The sequence below is a fragment of the Aspergillus flavus genome, chromosome 8 (assembly GCF_009017415.1).
Source record: "Aspergillus flavus chromosome 8, complete sequence".
In the NCBI taxonomy this organism is placed as follows: Eukaryota; Fungi; Ascomycota; class Eurotiomycetes; order Eurotiales; family Aspergillaceae; genus Aspergillus; species Aspergillus flavus.
This window is the reverse complement of record NC_092403.1, coordinates 249,879-266,454: the sequence shown is the minus strand read 5'-3', so window position 1 is coordinate 266,454 and position 16,576 is coordinate 249,879. Positions and strand designations below refer to the sequence as shown.

The 16,576-nt window shown below is 49.7% G+C and overlaps 8 protein-coding genes across 8 annotated transcripts; 3 read left to right on the top strand and 5 right to left on the bottom strand.

The window, feature by feature from the left end:
- Positions 1-446: 446 nt before the first annotated feature.
- On the top strand, positions 447-1,949 carry F9C07_2236497 (MFS multidrug transporter; the record flags this gene model as incomplete). The annotated part of the gene is made up of 3 exons (XM_041295629.1): positions 447-740; positions 793-1,049; positions 1,097-1,949. 3 exons carry the CDS (start codon positions 447-449, stop codon positions 1,947-1,949), a joined length of 1,404 nt encoding a protein of 467 aa, XP_041151669.1.
- An 88-nt stretch (positions 1,950-2,037) lies between these two features.
- Positions 2,038-3,166, bottom strand: F9C07_12251 (uncharacterized protein; the record flags this gene model as incomplete). The annotated part of the gene is made up of 3 exons (XM_041295633.2): positions 2,038-2,164; positions 2,213-2,869; positions 2,925-3,166. 3 exons carry the CDS (start codon positions 3,164-3,166, stop codon positions 2,038-2,040), a joined length of 1,026 nt encoding a protein of 341 aa, XP_041151670.2.
- A 2,407-nt stretch (positions 3,167-5,573) lies between these two features.
- F9C07_12250 (putative homocysteine S-methyltransferase) lies at positions 5,574-6,704 on the bottom strand (the record flags this gene model as incomplete). Its single annotated transcript, XM_041287693.1, has 1 exon — positions 5,574-6,704. The coding sequence occupies one exon, from the start codon at positions 6,702-6,704 to the stop codon at positions 5,574-5,576; it is 1,131 nt and encodes a 376-aa protein (XP_041151671.1).
- A 223-nt stretch (positions 6,705-6,927) lies between these two features.
- On the bottom strand, positions 6,928-8,742 carry F9C07_2076595 (extracellular lipase; the record flags this gene model as incomplete). The annotated part of the gene is made up of 5 exons (XM_071508827.1): positions 6,928-7,953; positions 8,000-8,171; positions 8,220-8,292; positions 8,339-8,487; positions 8,567-8,742. 5 exons carry the CDS (start codon positions 8,740-8,742, stop codon positions 6,928-6,930), a joined length of 1,596 nt encoding a protein of 531 aa, XP_071367187.1.
- A 625-nt stretch (positions 8,743-9,367) lies between these two features.
- On the top strand, positions 9,368-11,448 carry F9C07_2236492 (MFS allantoate transporter; the record flags this gene model as incomplete). Its single annotated transcript, XM_041295639.1, has 10 exons — positions 9,368-9,625; positions 9,674-9,764; positions 9,825-9,900; positions 9,945-10,036; positions 10,088-10,194; positions 10,241-10,441; positions 10,491-10,610; positions 10,678-10,917; positions 10,995-11,333; positions 11,422-11,448. 10 exons carry the CDS (start codon positions 9,368-9,370, stop codon positions 11,446-11,448), a joined length of 1,551 nt encoding a protein of 516 aa, XP_041151673.1.
- A 236-nt stretch (positions 11,449-11,684) lies between these two features.
- Positions 11,685-12,500, bottom strand: F9C07_12246 (putative aspergillopepsin; the record flags this gene model as incomplete). Its single annotated transcript, XM_041287694.1, has 1 exon — positions 11,685-12,500. The coding sequence occupies one exon, from the start codon at positions 12,498-12,500 to the stop codon at positions 11,685-11,687; it is 816 nt and encodes a 271-aa protein (XP_041151674.1).
- Positions 12,501-13,718: 1,218 nt separating this feature from the next.
- F9C07_2286957 (uncharacterized protein) lies at positions 13,719-14,489 on the bottom strand (the record flags this gene model as incomplete). Its single annotated transcript, XM_041287695.2, has 2 exons — positions 14,229-14,489; positions 13,719-14,150 (listed from the first exon to the last, which is right to left on the bottom strand). The coding sequence occupies exons 1-2, from the start codon at positions 14,451-14,453 to the stop codon at positions 13,719-13,721; spliced, it is 657 nt and encodes a 218-aa protein (XP_041151675.2). The 5' UTR covers positions 14,454-14,489.
- A 203-nt stretch (positions 14,490-14,692) lies between these two features.
- Positions 14,693-16,574, top strand: F9C07_1917048 (uncharacterized protein). The gene is made up of 8 exons (XM_041295647.2): positions 14,693-14,960; positions 15,018-15,104; positions 15,159-15,311; positions 15,365-15,744; positions 15,799-15,893; positions 15,963-16,180; positions 16,240-16,304; positions 16,407-16,574. Exons 1-6 carry the CDS (start codon positions 14,931-14,933, stop codon positions 16,019-16,021), a joined length of 804 nt encoding a protein of 267 aa, XP_041151676.1. The 5' UTR covers positions 14,693-14,930; the 3' UTR covers positions 16,022-16,180; positions 16,240-16,304; positions 16,407-16,574.
- The last annotated feature ends 2 nt before the right edge of the window (positions 16,575-16,576 follow it).

Genomic DNA, 16,576 nt, shown 5'->3' with positions numbered 1-16,576 from the left:
TTCGTATACTTCTATTTTAAGATGAAAACAGCAACAGATGTAGGTTTTCCATAGTCTGTGTAAGACATCTTATGCCGGATATTTTTAACGAAGAATAGAATCTCGGTTCTTTAGATGGAACTTGGAAATACGAGGAAAACCCTGAAAAGGAAAGACTAGGCGGAAATGTCTTTGATGCCTGAGGTGTAAACCGCCGTGACCTTTCGAGTTTCCATTACTCATAAAATCCACCACGGATCTTGAATGCATCCAATCACCACCACTTTATAAACAAAGGTCCACTGGAAAATCCAATAACATGGCAGATCGGTCTGGGGATTTCCCACTTCAGGAAATCCTTGGGTATCCTACCCTGTGGAATTGGACCCGCGAAGCTTTCCCACCCACTTTGCTACCGCCGCGGTTTGAATCATTATGCACGTTTCAGCAAGGTATGCCGCTGCCAAATGACAGTTCAGCCTCCGATGCACTGGGAGCACCATCCCCATAATCCATTCAACTGGCCGCGATGGAAGAAATGGATGTCGATGTTAACATCATGTTGGGTCACCTTCATTGTTGGGTTGAACGCCACGTCTATCACCACCGCAGCCGACGCAATATCCTCCGAGTTTCATTTGGCTAATGGAATATTTGAGTATAACTTTTTTGCCGTTACGGCATGGAACGCTGCGGCGGCATTTGTTCCGCTAGCGACTCTCCCATTAATGGAGACTTACGGCATGAGATTTGGCTTTCTGGTATAGTCCCTCTGTTCATGCGATTCGGCGTTAGTTACTGATAGCATTGTAGGTGGCATATGGTCTCTTTACGATCTTTCTGATCCCACAGGCCTTGGCCCAAAATTTCGCTACGCTTGTCATTTGCCGGGCCATTGCTGGGGCTTTCGGAGGAACTTTGCAAAATTGCGCAGATGGAATAGCTTCGAACCTGTTCTTGCATCACCGAGAGCGAGTCTTCCCTCTAACCTTGTATACATTCACCTTATTGTTTGGGGTGACAATGGGCCCTGTTCTGGGTGCTATTGCGGAGCCATTGGGGTGGCGATGGTAAGTAACATTCCTTGTTTAATGGGGAACTACAGCTGAGCAGACAGGATATTCTGGATTGAATTGATTATATACGGCGCATTCACCCCGGTTGTTCTGTTTTGTATGAAGGAAACCCGAGGCCCATTACTTCGCGTGAAGTTTATGCCTGACGAAGCTTCGCCGAGGGCGTCAGACGATAGCGAGACCCTGGCAACATTCCAGGAAACAATAGCCCGATCAGCTGTTCTTCTCACAACCGAGCCAACGATCACCTCCTTTACATTGTGGTCCGCATTTGCGTTTGGCTTGGTCTTCATTTCCACGCAGTCAATCCCCCTCGTGTTCAGCGACACTTATGGCTGGCCATCGTACACCGACGGTGTAGTCCAGGCTGCTATAGGCGTTGGTCAAGTCATTGGGCTCCTCGCATGCACTTTACAAAACCGAGTCTACACCCGAAGTGCTTCACACAACCCGGATAGTCCTGGCATCCCAATACCTGAGTATATTCTGCATCTTTCCATTCCAAGCACAGCCCTTGCGCTAGCGGGTGGCCTCTTCATGTATGGTTGGGGTATATACCAGTCACACTGGATTGTACTTGCAGTGGCCCTAGCTCTGATCGGCTATGCAAGCATGGTTATAGTCACCGCGGTTAGTATCTATATCACAGACTCCTATGCCGGATATGCGGCCAGTGCTATCGCAGCTGTCGCATTCGGAGAGAACATCTTCGCGGCATTCTTGCCACTAGCAGCCAAGCCAATGTATGTTCGGCTGGGTTACCAGTGGGCGAGTAGTCTACTAGCATTTGTGGCACTGGCGCTGACTCTAGCACCTGTGGTTTTACTATTGAAAGGAAGAACCATCCGAGCGAAGAGTGTAGCAATCAAAAAGATGTCGCATTCCCATTCTTGAAGATATACCCCATCACTGGACTGGTCAATCTAACGTATAAAAGGACACATGGGCATACTCTTTGCCTATTAAGCCAGTTACCGTTACGTCATTCCTCACACTTCATGTAAATAGTCAAATCCCCAAAAAACCCGTCCGAGTCTTCGAGTTGTGCATGCGCATAATGTTTGATCATCCGACGCACGCGTCCAGAGTCAGGATCGGTGGTGAAGGGGCTAACAGCATGTTAATGTATTCTCTTCAAGTCGGGCAGTATCACTTACGTTATCCAAACGATTGTTCCATCGTTCTCCTTATACTTGGCCCAGGATTTACGCTTCTCTGATGGAGTTACAGTGTCCCATATCATTGCACCAGGCCAGTGAAGGTCGGTAACGATCTGTTTAACTGGGACGTCGGGGCTCACGGAGAATACCAGTGTGTGTTCATCAACTTCAAGGAATCCTTTTGGGTCTTCCAATGGGGTGATCCCGATGCTTCTGAGAAACTCGTGGTCGACCTCGTCGTAGACTGGATCCTGCGCATAACACTTGATCTCTTGACTGCCGCTCAGGCCTCTCCGGACCAACGATGCCGCTATTGTTTCTACTGCAGCATGTTGCGTATGGGTCCGCGTATAGCAGTCGCCACTCAGCCTTCCGAGGGAGCCAAGGCCAAAACAAACTATCTTCCGAATATTTGCTGTGGTCCTGAGAGTGGACAGATGGTGTTCTAGATTTCGATGACCGAGACTCTCCAACCATATCTGGCGCTGTTTGAAAAATGCTCCGCCAATGGCCTCGAGCGTGCTTTCACCTGGGCCTGAGGTGTCTACGTAATCGATAGCAACCGGAGTACACTTGCATAGGACGCGCTCTGGATCGTACGGAGGGACGCAGCCCAGGGAGTGGATACTTTGGTAGCGGATGCGATAGGTGTTGCTATCTCGGTCGGTTAGCCTTATTGGGATGAATCGTGCGCAGTGGCGGGCCTTACGCAAACTCCGTGCACCAACTGGGGACTTTAAGGCTGTAGACCTGGGGCACGTCATCGAAGTCTGAAATGTACACTTCTTCCTTGCCGTCGTCGATCTGGCGATTGAGGTCTTCTAGCAGACGACGAGGGAAGAGAGGCTTTCCTGACCTGTATAATTGACTGATGTGCTTGAGTCTCTCGAGTATCGCGAGGGTGGTATCCTCGTCCAAACCCAGCTCTCGAACTTTGTGGAGGTCGGCCATGGTTTACCGCAGTACACTCTTAGTGTCGTGGTTTGAAAGGTCAAGAAAGCGAAACTAAGACAAAGCTACCGAGGCAACAGCCAAATTCCGAGTAGTGGTGCTCAACCATCACTTGGCTGGTCGAATGATTATATAGTACCCCAGGTGAATACGGTCCGCCGTGCTTACATGCCTATGCTTGACATCTTGGCCCCCTGACAGTCAGCTCCCGATTTACAAAAGGTTAGGAGACCGTCGGACCAGCCAAACAAATTTATCTTTGTTCGTGTTTATTTTCCTTCAGCTCGCCTGTTCCTATAGCATGGCATGGGCCTTCAGAGTGTGGCCCTAGAGACCCCAACACGTTGGTACGCATCTCGAGTGCTGATTGGATCGCAGGTCCAAGAAAAGACTACCAATATTAGCCGCTGTTGGCAAATTTAATGGAAGCTGGCAATCTAAATTTACAATATTACGTGAGTTGTATACTATATTCGGCAATTAATAAGATATTTTTAAATCTCCGACGCTAAGGTTGTCTGCATACATCAATTAGGGGCCATTTTATTCCCGTATACTATACTCCGTACATGCATCGTGCATATGGTTTGTTACTATATCGGAAGCCCAACAGCAGAGTGACAGAATATTCTCACCACGAGGTGTTCAAGTGCCAAGAGTCCACCGTGCTCCGATTTCTCTGTTGGCTTCTAGATTGCGGATCCAGCGCATCCTTCTATGTCACTAACAGACAATTTTCCGACCCTGGGCCATTGACGGACCTGGACCTAATCAAGAATGTGTTGGCAGACGGCAACTGAAATACCCTCTTCATGCTAGATAACGCTTTTGGCAGTTCCTAACCCATGATAGCCCTGCGTAGGCGGCAGTTACCGGGGAATCTTCACCTGAACAACGTCTGGCGACGTTGTCGCCATCCTGCATCCTACCTTAGCAGCCTCCAGGATGCCACTCCCGCACCATTCATGGCCAGCCATTATGCGCCTGTCCTGACAGATTTGGCGTGCCAGGATCTGACCTCCGTTACCTTGTATCGTTCGAACGAGAATCCTTCGAACATTCCATCTCGCCCATTTGTTAGCCAAGATGCAAGTCGCGTGCGCCAGCCGCCTTCTGTCTTCCATCGTCGTTCTGCTGACGAAAGCAGGCTATACCGCTAGGCGCTCCGACTATGAGAGAGGTGTCTCCCGCCACCCATTCAATACTCAGCATGGCTTTGCATGAGTGTACTCGATTCAGTGACCACTAAGGTTGTGCTGTTCTTGCCTGACTTTGTTGCCACCTAACATTGATTAACGGGCTGGACCGATGGAAATAGCTTCCTTGACTGTACGTCGACGGCTGAGACAGCGGGAATAAGCACCATCAGATATCAGATGGCTACAGAAGGGTCGTCATATGTGGGGTGTGAGTAAAGATGCCATGTGGCTGAGTTCGACTTTCCATCGTATAGTGTTCCCATTCGGGGATTATCCTTGACCTGTTCCTTCGTTCCTTCGACCCCACATAACACTGACAGCATAACATTTGAAGTATAATATCAGGCAGGAGGATTTAGAGCCCTATATTGTGAGATTGTAAGCGGCCGCAGAAGTCTAATGATGCTCATAGATGACCACTGAGAGGGGTTATACTCGGTTGCAGGACCCCATGCATCTTGGGCTTACACCGTTGTTCTCCTCTACGTGGCAGAATATGCTCACCTATCCCTATCATCCCTGGCATCAACGAATGGGATTGGGGATGTTTTACACCATATTGGAGCAGCCGTTACGCTTTCTGAATTGTTGGTGGCTGGCCTGGTTACTATTGGACGAAAGACTATAAGGTCTGGGTTAATGCATGTGAAGGTGCCTCTAGCCTCAGGGAAGAGGGAGGTCTTTTGCTTAGATCGGTAACATACGGACGCCACGTAGGTGCGTTTGATATAATTTCAATTTCTTCTCATCATACTTTTCGACATAGGCTACTGTCGTACTTGGATTATGGGCCGATGGGGAAAATATACCTAGGGACATTATCTCATGTGCATCATTGTATATAGTAGTACTGCCTAGAAGGTCTTAATTGTGTGGTTGAACCGGGCAAGCCAGTTAGGGGTCAACGTGATCCTTCCATTGCGTGTCTGTCAAACATCCATAGAAAGAGTCATTTCATGGCATTGGAGCTGTGGTAGTGAGTGAAGGGTCCTCGGAGTTCAGCATCCAGAAACCCAGAGTTACCACCATTGCTGTATGCCAGAGGACCGCTGTCCAACAAGCAATATGCCAAGATACGGATGATGCTAGACCAATAGATGGATAGGTTCGTGATGGCTATGGCGTGTCAATCATCTGCACATTATTGTTTGCTTGAATGTTCGATGCATCAAACATGGCTAAATAGGCTGATTGCAACCCCGTAGCGATTAAACGCCTTGAGCATTGGACCGTTCATCAATCCTCCTGCGCAGTGTAGCGATCTGCTCGGGCCCAGCCCGACAACAACCACCCATTACTACACCCTCCCACGCACCCTCAGGCAGCCCCTGTACCACATCCCAGTAGATCTCGTGCCACGGGCGTGTTTCTTTTCCCGTCTCCGTTGCGACCCACGTCTTCGTGACAGGGTCGTACTTCTCCCCATTAGTGCCATCGGGATACAACACCAGCCAGGGTTTTCCAGTCACGCTGTTCCACTCGTCAACGTAGCCCTTTGTTCTTAGATCCTCTAGGTTACGCAGCTCATCCTGCATGATCGAGACAATCCGCCCAACATTGCCAATCCGGGTGCAATTCACCCCGATACCCCATGGCCGGGGAAGATAAACTCCCGTTTCTTCCTCCTGTGTGCCAACAGCTGCACGTACCCACGCCCGTACATCCTCCTCATCAACCTCCTCATCTGGAAAGACACCACAGATCCACCATGGCTTCTTCCCCATTGCCAATTGGTTCTTCTCCGAATCGGGCCCTTGACCCTGATACATGTCTGCCAGCACATCCGACATAGCCCCACGGATGGCCTTCACTTCATCCGCCCTCCTGACCGTCTCAAACGCAATGTATTCAAAGTTGTCCCACGACCCCGTCTCGTCCACGAACACGCACAGCCGTCGCGCATGCCACTCGCGCAGCTTCGCTTCTGAATTCATCTCTTCCGGATATAGGCCCGTATACTCCGCCCCGACAGGGGACATCGTTGCGCCGTAGGGACCCAGCGATAGTGCAACCTTCACCGTCCTCCCTGAGGACGATCCCGCGCGTCGCGCAAGCGGAATCGCGGAGCGCATAAAGTGCGCTGCATCGTCGGCCGTGTAACGAGGGTCCGTGAGCGTAAATCCCTCAAAGCTCGTTTGATATGTAGCAGTTAGGATGATATCGGCGCCGACTGTCGCAAAGGCTTTGTGGACTTCCTCGAGGGTGGAGGGCGAGGAAATCAGTAGGTGGGCGGACCAGAGGGGTGTTTCGGCCGTGAAGGTGATGTTGTGGGGAGGGTCGCCGAGGGTGGTACCCAGACCACCGTCGAGGAGGAGGATCGGGAGTTGTCTTGTCATCATGTTATTTGGGTAAGGAAAATTGGGTAGTTGAGGTGGTGCTGGTGGTGGTGATTTGACGTTGTTTGAGTGGCATTTGTGGTCATTTGGCTTAAAGTGGGGTTAGTTTATGCCAATTTATCAAGTTTCTCTTATCGATAAGACACTTGCCGCATGCGGTCATCTTACCTACAGTCCAGTCCATTGCTAAATTTACCACTAGGCATTCTCTATTCATTCGTTTCCTCTAATCCGAGATCCCTGACTTCGTCCACCAGAAATTACATTCCTTCCGACTCCAGTCGTCATCCACCACCTGCGCCGCAATTCCCACGCCACTTCCGCCTGCGCGCTCATCATTCCCTTCACCGAACACCATGATCCTACCAGAGGAAGATGTATCATACGTCTCCCAGCTGGGACGGTCTGCATACGCACCAGGGACAGCATTCGGGTCCCCAGAAACAATGAACGAAGTAAAGTATGCATGCAAGGTACCCGCAATCTTCTCCTGATTCTCAGAGATAGCACGCACCTCGGGGTTAAAAGTTTCGTATGCCATTTGGTCGCCATGGTTCGCGCCACCTTGCACAGTCTTATTGAGTGCCCAGCGATAAAGGAAGACAGGAGGCTCCTGGCCTGCCGAGGCAAACTTCGCCGTCTGGCGCACCGGACAGGCGTACGCGTAGTGCCCGTATGCGGCCTCGACGCGTTTGTATTGAGGTCCGACCGGTAGAGCTCTTGTATCGACATAAGGCGACGAGGTATCCTTCGCTGGATCGGGGTAGAGCTTGTCGATTGTTTTGATATCGGATGCCGAGTAGGCGGGGAGGAGGGTTTGGAAGAACGCGGTGAACTCTTCCGACTTGGACATGGACGGGGGTACGTAGTACGTGCCTTCGTTGGTGTTGAATCCCGTCAGAATTGGTATTTTGTTCCATTTGCCGGATTCCCAGGCGTCGATGGGTCGTTGTTTGATGAGTTCTCCGTCGATGACGGGTTGGAAGGCCCATCGTACGGAGGGGTTGTATCGGTCAAACACGGTGAAGGAGGCGTTGGTGATAGCGGACTCGGGTTGACCGCGTAGACAGTCCATCACCTCATGACTGGGTGCATCCTTGCAGCCGGCTTCCTCGACAAACTGGCGGAATTGGTCCTCGTGGAGGTGAGCGTCGTAAGAATGGACGGCCCGGGAGGTTGCGGCGCCCGACTCGATTATGGCACGGTGGAAAAGGGTGTGACCGAGGTCATGGTTCATGATATGGTGCGCAATCTGACACTTAGCTGTTGCTTTTGGAGAGAAAGAGAACGAGACATACCGAATGGGCACCAGCAGAGAGTCCAAACAACGTCACTTGGGAGGGATCGCCTCCGAAGGCTTCGATGTTATCCTGCACCCATTTGAACAAGAGGATCTGATCGTGCAGACCCAGGTTCAGGATACCCTCTTCGGCTGTTGTGGTGGAAGGAAGAAAGCCGAGGGCGCCAATCCTATCCTCGTTAGCCATGGTTATCTGATCGCGATGCGGAGAAGCTCACCGGTAATTAAAACTGACTCCGATAAAGGGTTGCTCGGACCAGCCAACCATTGAGGCCGTGTTATGCATGGACGCTATCATGGTTAGCTTCCCCGATTTGCCAGGTTGCAGGATGCTTACATGTTCCCCGATTGTACGCGCCGCCATGGACGTACACAGCAACGGGCAATTTGCCATGGACGCCATGCGGTCGGAAAATGTTGACAGTCAGGCAATCCTCGCTGTTTCCGTTGTCACCTTTGATCGGTAGCAATTGCTTGCCAGGGCACCTGTTTCGTTAGTTGACCTCCGTAGTTTCTCGAACGATTCAGTTCTGTACCTTGGTCCATATCGAGTCGCTTCTATAACTTCTTCTGAGGGGCCAATTGGCTCAGCGCGAAGAAAGCGCCTTTCACCAATTGGCGGTAGTGCATATCGGATGCCGCGAAAAGCGTCGACGGGGTGCTTGAGGGTGTCTCGCACCGTGGTACCAACGACAGTCCCTTGCGGAAGCGTGATGCGAGGCCGATTATCGAGAAAGACATTCTGAATTGAGACCGGAAGCCATGAGACGTATGGTTGAATTTGCGGCGAATTGGTCAATGGTAATGCTTTTTGCTGGAGAAGAAGCAAGGCAAAGATAGGCAGCAGGGCCAAGCGAAACAGTCCCGGTATAGTCAACATGATGGCTGAACAGAGACAACAGGACTTTTGCCATCCAATACACTTTCTTTATCACCGGCGCGGCGATTACTTTTGAATACCGAAGAAGCAGTTCCCCACATTTTCTCCGCTTTGGTGATTGCGATATCCTCGTCTTTATCTCGGACGCCGGCCGAACGCCAAGCATGCTAGTCGTTGCGTTTCCCCATTCAATTGGCTCGAGATATCACCTATGATGCTCTCTAGCAATATGACAACCGGCCAGTTCCCCGCGAAGGATGTCTTATCGCTGGTCCGGTGATCTATCGCATTGTGCTGATATCCTCGCATCTCTCAGTTTGACTTCGACCACCACTGGAGCGGGACGGGATTTCCTGTTTCGATATCAATGTAGAAGAGATTACACCCAAGCGGTGGCGTAGCTATCATGCTAGTCTATAAAGCCTCTGCCGGAAGACAAGTCCTGGCCCTGTGTATCCATAGATCAATTGAATCAAGTCTTTCAAGATGACATTCATACCAAAGAGTGACGAAACAAAAGAGAAAGTTATCTTAGAAGCTACAGCTAAAGATGACATCGAAATTGGTCAAATGACCTCGCTGGACGAGGCCGAACTATTCCTGCAAGAACATGGTGTTACGGACACTCAGTTACAAGAGCTGCTTAATGACTCGAAGAAATCAAAGGAATTAGTGAGAAAGGTCGACTTGATAGTTCTTCCCCTTCTTTGTGGGACGTATGTGTTGCAGTATATCGACAAGCAGGTATGCTCCCTTGTACTTGATACATGCTTCCATGATAACGTTAGCTAGGCTCTTGCGTATAGTGCTGTGTTCGATCTGTTCACAGATGCCCATATCAACAGCAATCAGTATAGCTGGCTAGTCAGTATTTTCTACTTTGGTATAATTCTCGAGAATGGGCTATATTTATGGTACATACATCCTAACATCGTGTTGTCAGGATACTTCTTCTGGGAATACCCGGCCAGTCATCTTGCCCAACGGCTTCCGACCGGAACTGTGATATCGTCATTCGTGTATGTTACCTGTTGACATACTCTATACCAAGCTAACTGTGTAGACTCTCCTGGGGATCAATGTTGATGATCACTGCCGCCTGTAACAACTTCACCGGGTTGGGAATTACCCGCTTCCTGTTGGGCTGCTTCGAGGGTATGTTAGCTCCATGTCCAACTGCTACCTGATCCCTGTCTGAGTTCACAGCCCCAATCACACCATGCTTTATGATGATTGTTGGGATGTGGTATACACGCCAGGAACAGCCTTTCCGTGCCGGATGCTTCTACTGCTGCAACGGTGTTGGTTCCATGGTAAGACCCTTCACACTCCAGAGGCACAGATAGCTGACCAAAATAGCTCGGCGGCCTGATCACATTCGCCATCGGACAGATCAAGACCTTCCCAGTCTGGCGAGCAGTCTTCCTGATCTGCGGTGGCGTAACAGTTATCTGGGGAGGAATATTGATGCTCTTCCTGCCCAACAGCGTCTTGACCGCAAAACGATTCTCGGTTGAAGAAAAGATTCTACTCGTGGGCCGAGGAAAGCAGAACCAGACAGTAAGCATAACCTACTAAACCCTTAACGAGTAAATACTTAATATACCAGGGAATCCTCAACCGCTCAGTAAAATGGTACCAAATCCGCGAAGCCTTCATCGACCCACAAGTCTGGCTCTTATTCCTCTTCACTCTCCTCAACGAAACCATCAACGGCGGCACCGCAAATGTACACAGCCCTCCTGACCCCCATTACATCAAAACATCAAACCCAAGCTAACACACACATTATACAGTTCGGAAAATTAATCATAAAAGGCCTCGTCTCAAGCCCCCTCCTAACAACAGCCCTCGGCATCCCCCAAGGCGCCTTCCAAGTCCTCTTCATCCTCTCCGGCTCCTACCTCTCCACCCGCTTCAAGAACATCCGGACGATAATCATGATCCTCTACCTCATCCCCACAGTCATCGGAATCAGTCTCCTGTGGAAACTCCCCCGAACAAACCGCTACGGCGTCCTGTTCGGCTACTATATCGTTGGTTTCCCCAAACCACTCCCTCTCCAGATAACCCCAGATAAAGAATAAAGAATAGATACTTACAAATAAAACAGCTAGGCGCCTACGTCTCCTCCCTAGTCCTCTCCCTCCAAATGCCCTCCAGCAACATGGGTGGCTACACCAAACGCGTAACTGCCACCGCCTTCGTCTTCCTAGCCTACTGTATCGGGAATATCATCGGTCCGCATGCTTTTCTTGCCAAGGAGGCCCCAATTTATCAAACAGGGTGTAAGTTGGTTCTGGCCTGTGCGTTGTGCCAGATGGTTTGTGCGGCTTGTTTGAGGGTTCTTTTGGTTAGGAGGAATAAGAGGAGGGAGGAGAGGATGCGGTCTGATCCTGGTTTGGATGGGCAGGGTGAGAGTGATGTTATGGCTGATTTGACGGATTTTGAGGTATGTTCTCTTTTCCTTTTCCTTTCCTTTCCTTTCTTTTCTGAAGAAAAAGGAATTTTGGGTGGATTGCTAACTGGCTGGTTGGTAGAATCCGAGGTTTCGGTATGTTCTGTGAATGCCCTACATGTGGGTGGATTCTATAGCAATTTATACTTGGGTAGCTAATGCAGTTACGTTCATATTTATTACTGTAGGTATAATAAAGAAGCATCTATTGACCGTTTAAAACATCTCATATGTACACGAGCGAAACGATGCACACATAACAAAATGGAAAGAAGAAAGAGAAATAACCAAACCAAGTAACCCGAAAATAAAAAACGGAGTATGTAAAATGAAAAGCATGTACAATCATGCTCCAATAAACTTGACCGTCATGTCCTGATCCCCCGTAACCTCAGTTTGAGTAAGCACCTTATTGTTCTGCTTCAGATCAATAACCTCTCCCCCCTTCAACCCAAACTTGGCGTTTCCGGCTTCAGCCTGCGCACCGCTGAACTCCACCTCCCCAAAGTTAGCCAAGACGACCATCGTATCGCCCGACTGGAAGTCTTCCACAATCCACTCTGCATTCTGGCCGGCCAAGGTAGCCGTCGGCTCAGGAGCAGTGACAGTCTGCGACACCGTCTGACCGGTGGATTTATTCTCTATAATAGCGATACCCTCGCTCGGGGAATTGGATCGAACGGTAGAGACGATAGTATCGCCTGCGTTGACCTCAATGTTCGGGAAATTGGTCGCATAGGCCGGATACCATTCGAACCAGGCGTGGTTTTGCTGCGTAGGATCGGAGTAAAAGTCCACGCCGGCCTGCAGGATAGCCCCGGCGTAGGTGTCTCCGTCGATGCCAACCCAGACGGAACCTGCTTGGACTCCGTTTTGGTTGGCGACGGCGGTCGCGCTGGGGACTGTGAATGTTGCCGAGACGGCGGTGTAGGGGCCTTCGGGGGGTGCTTGCTCGCGTACTACCCCGGCCCAGTTGTTGCTGTATTGGACGGCGGCGCCCGCTACCCTGGCTTCTGAGTCTGTGGCAGAGCCTTCGCCTTGCAGGGGGAGGGTTAGGTGGTCTAGTGATCTGTGGCGCATGCGTTGGGCGAGAGTGCTGCCTGGGGCGGCTAGAGCTCCGCTGATGAGGGCAGCGGTGAGATAGGCGTGAGTGGGCTTCATGGTGTATGGGAGATTGTTCGATCAAGAGATGATAGTTGTTTCGTGGTAACAGCTGTGGATAAACGGATTACTAGACAGAGAAGGCCGGTATAATGAGGTGATCTTATAGCTCTGTGCTACAAGATGAGTTAGGCCGGATTGGGGAATCTGGGCAGCTATATCTCCTGATCTCGTCCTGATCTTAGAGTTGCACGAGGCATGGCCATCGGGTCGGGTTGTGGAGAATCATGGCACATGGAGTTTCGCATCTGTCGCTTCAGCTTCCCGCGTGCCTGCTTTAGGCAGGTTTGCAGTGACCAATACTCTGAAACAGGACAGCTAACAGACAAACATTCCGAAATTAAGCATAGATCAGCCACTTGACCTACACGGATCGCGTTTTGTTGATCGTGTGCAATTCAGGGAGTGTAGATCATAATTCACTGGCGAGATTAAACCTCGGCTCTCGACGATCATTGTTGGCTAATTGGTATCGCAGTTGCCGCCAACGGAAGTATACTCACAGCATCGAAGTTTACTCCAACTCTGAGGCGTACTAAGGGCTCAAGCAAGCCACGCCGAGCCTGACACATACGGCTCCGGGACCCAGGCACGTCAGCATGCAATCGAGTATCAAGCGACAGTGACGCAATATTGTTTACGTGTCCAATCACAGGGAAGGCACAAAACTGTTATTATTAGCAGCAACATATTTGCGTATGTAATTCGCTCGGTTATCAAGGAGGATGGACAATAAGGGATAGTGTGCATTCCTCAGCTCCACATTCCGGCCATTGGCACTCGCCCACTGGAATGCTCCTTGTCCGCGTGGCTACCGCAAGCAATGAACCGCTGGCTGAGGACGGTTAAATCCGCGCGTCTCCAAACTCCCTCTCTCTTTGGTACGGACCCTGCCGCGGATCGGCTTACTATCCCAACATGTGTGACAAGGGTTTGAAGGAGAGAAGGTTCGTTAAAACAATCTTTGTCGTCATACTCCCACGTAAACGGTTTAGGTTTCACAGTAAGTTTATAAAAGCGAGGTCAGCCTGCCAAGGCGCCGGTAGAGGGCTTTTGACCACGCTGGTGACATGCATGACGACTGGAAGCAGTAAACAGGATTCGCCATTGTATGAGGCAGGAGCACGTGCTCCACAGTGAGGATTTGCAAAGGAGCGCGAGTTAAACCGGCACACTCATCTCGTGACGTCCATGATTGTCCTCTTACACACCAACTGATCACATAGGAAGTGTGCGCATCTCCTCCAACGTCCAGTACTTTCGCATATTCTCCGCACCAAGAGTCTGAACCTCTTCATCCAGATGCGTCCACAATACTTCCCCAAACGCGTCCATTAGTCGTTTCATCTCTGTCAGTTCAAGGTCTTCCTCGCCGGAGCGGCATTTCTCTAAGTACTGTTCAAGTTCGTCCAGTCCACGATGTATTTTCTTATGTTGTGCCAATAGAGTCTTCTTCTGTCGGAACTCTGGCATCTTTCGAGCTAGCACAGGAAATATATGCTCTTCTTCAATACTGTGGTGGAAGTCAAGCTGAGAGCAGAAACGCAGTCCAGTGAGTATCAGTTGTTTGGGCTTTAATCCGCTGGACCGCTTTCCATTGGTTTCGCATGCGTTCTGGAGATCCTTCCAAGACAGGCGAAAATGGTTGTGCTGGTGCCGTTAGTAACGATCAATCAATTATCATTCGATTAAGACCTTAGTTGCCATAAACAGGCATGAAGAACATACAAATCCATCCATCTGTGCCGCCATACGATTATAGACGCCAAAGTCTTTCAGAGAAAGAGGGGGCAACTTCTGTTCTTCACTCCCACTCTCATTGGGAGCCGCAGCAGCTTCATTCTCTTGTGTCATTGTTGTTATGTGAAAGCGGGGTGTAGCTGAAACTATGCGACGGACTGCAGGTCCTGCACCGAAAGATTTCCAGATCGTGCTCGGGAGACGTACGACCATTTGACAAATTTGGAGACCACCAAGCCTTCGTCAAAGATACGCGAATCAACTAACAATTCTTCTGAGAATAATAAGCCCAAGCACATCGGATGCTGTAAGAAAATCCATTGCCGAAGTCTGGAGCAAATCAGGAGTCGGCAATTTGTCCGCACACGCTAGCTTCATTTGGCACTCCATAGTCCACTTCAGGACTAGCGGGTGGCCGTGCGGAAGAAGTTCGGGGGAAATCCCGTGATTCGTTTCAATTGGGCCAAGTGACATCACTGATAACTGTAGCGTTAGGGTTGATTCTGTACTAAGTTTCAACCTTGGATTATTAATTCAAGAGGAAAAGTCGGTGGGGTAATTCTTTAGTAGTGACTCGAACATAAAAGGTCTTTGGATTTAGTATTGTTGCTCTGGTGAATCGTTTAGGAAAGAAGTCATACAAACCCTTTTTGTTCTAGACTGAACGATATATATCTCAGCATCATCAAAATGTCGTTGCGCGGAAAGAATGTGCTTCTCGTATGTCGCTTCTGCATATGACACAAGAATTTGTCGCATGCTAAACAAAGACTATAGACAGGCGCCTCCATGGGCATTGGACAAGCCATCGCTTCTGCTCTGGTTGAAGCTGGGGCAAATGTGATTCTATTTTCACGTTCCGAGGTAAAACATCATGATACTCCGCGCTTCAAGTACACTAGCCAACGTTGCATGTAGAACAAGCTGGCACATCTCAAAGAGAAGCTGTTGGCGACATCAGATGTTAAAGTCACATATGGAACCGTGGACGTCGGGGACTATGCCAGCGTCGAAGCAGCAGTGTCCTCAGCAATCGAAGAGATTGGAGATATCGATATTCTCATCAATAACGTGAGCTCCCAATGTCCCCTCTATTGAACCAGCATATAACAAGCATCGTACAGGCGGGTCTTGCCCTCGGCGCTCCGAGCCCATTCCCGGAGTTAAAAGTTTCAGACATCCTAACGATGAACAACACCAATATCAACGGGTACATGTTCATGGCTCATGCCGTACTGAATCAATCCATGCTTCGGCGGAAAGCAGGGACTATTTTAAACATTACCTCGGTGACAGGCTTGGAGGTTCCCCCATTTCCAGGCGAAGCCGTGTATCATGCCAACAAGGCGTGTCAAGAGGCCTTCACCAACGCTTTGCGGAATGAGCTGAGTGGCACGGATATACGCGTGCTCGCACTGCGACCGGGGTGTGTCGCGACGAATTTCCATTCGTTGCGCGTGGGTCATGACAAGGAGATGTATGATTCCTTCTTTGAAGGATATGAGTATGTGTTGTCTCTTACCTGTTGTTTTGAACGGCGCTTACTCTGATGTGACAGGCCACTCGTGGCGCCAGACATTGCACAGGCAGCCGTTTATATGCTCCAACAGCCACCGAATCTGTCCGTAAAGGCGTTGGATATTGTTCCTTCAGGTATGTTTACCTTGGCATTATATCGAAAAGCCTGGTTTTGAAATAGGGTAACTGATGTTTTCATGATAGCACAACGCTCGTTGAATGTGTTTGACCGATCGTGGAATGAGCGGAGAAAAGACCAATGAAGAGACGATGGCAGATGACCGTCAGATTAAATTTGCGGAGTTATCGGACGCCAACACATTGTTGGGTACCAATCTTTGCATGTACATAGAATTCCTCGACTGAAGACAAGATAAGATGACGAGCTAGTACCGGACGAACCCGCGAACAAAACCATAGCAGTAAGAATGCAATGATTTGTTCAGGAAGGACAAACATCTAATAGTTTCTGGTTATGTAGCGAGACAGGCCAAATGGCTAGTGAATTTGCTACGAGAAGAGAATCTCGAAGATTTTTGTATAAAAGTAAGCATTTAATCCTGATTTCCACAAACGAAATGGCTTAGTTAGATTGGCACGGAAACACAAGCCCTCGCCTTCTGAGAACTAAAAGTGCAGTTCGTGTAGTTACGGCATAATTTGATCGCGTTCTCGTGGAAAAAGAAAAGTCATTGGCTCTTGGCAATGGGCCGTTGTTTCAAAGGCCAATCTGATTGCCTGCCACATGTTGGCGAGACCCACTGGCCCATTATCCGGCGACTCCGCCTCATTAATGAGTTGACTCTCTGTACTGAGTA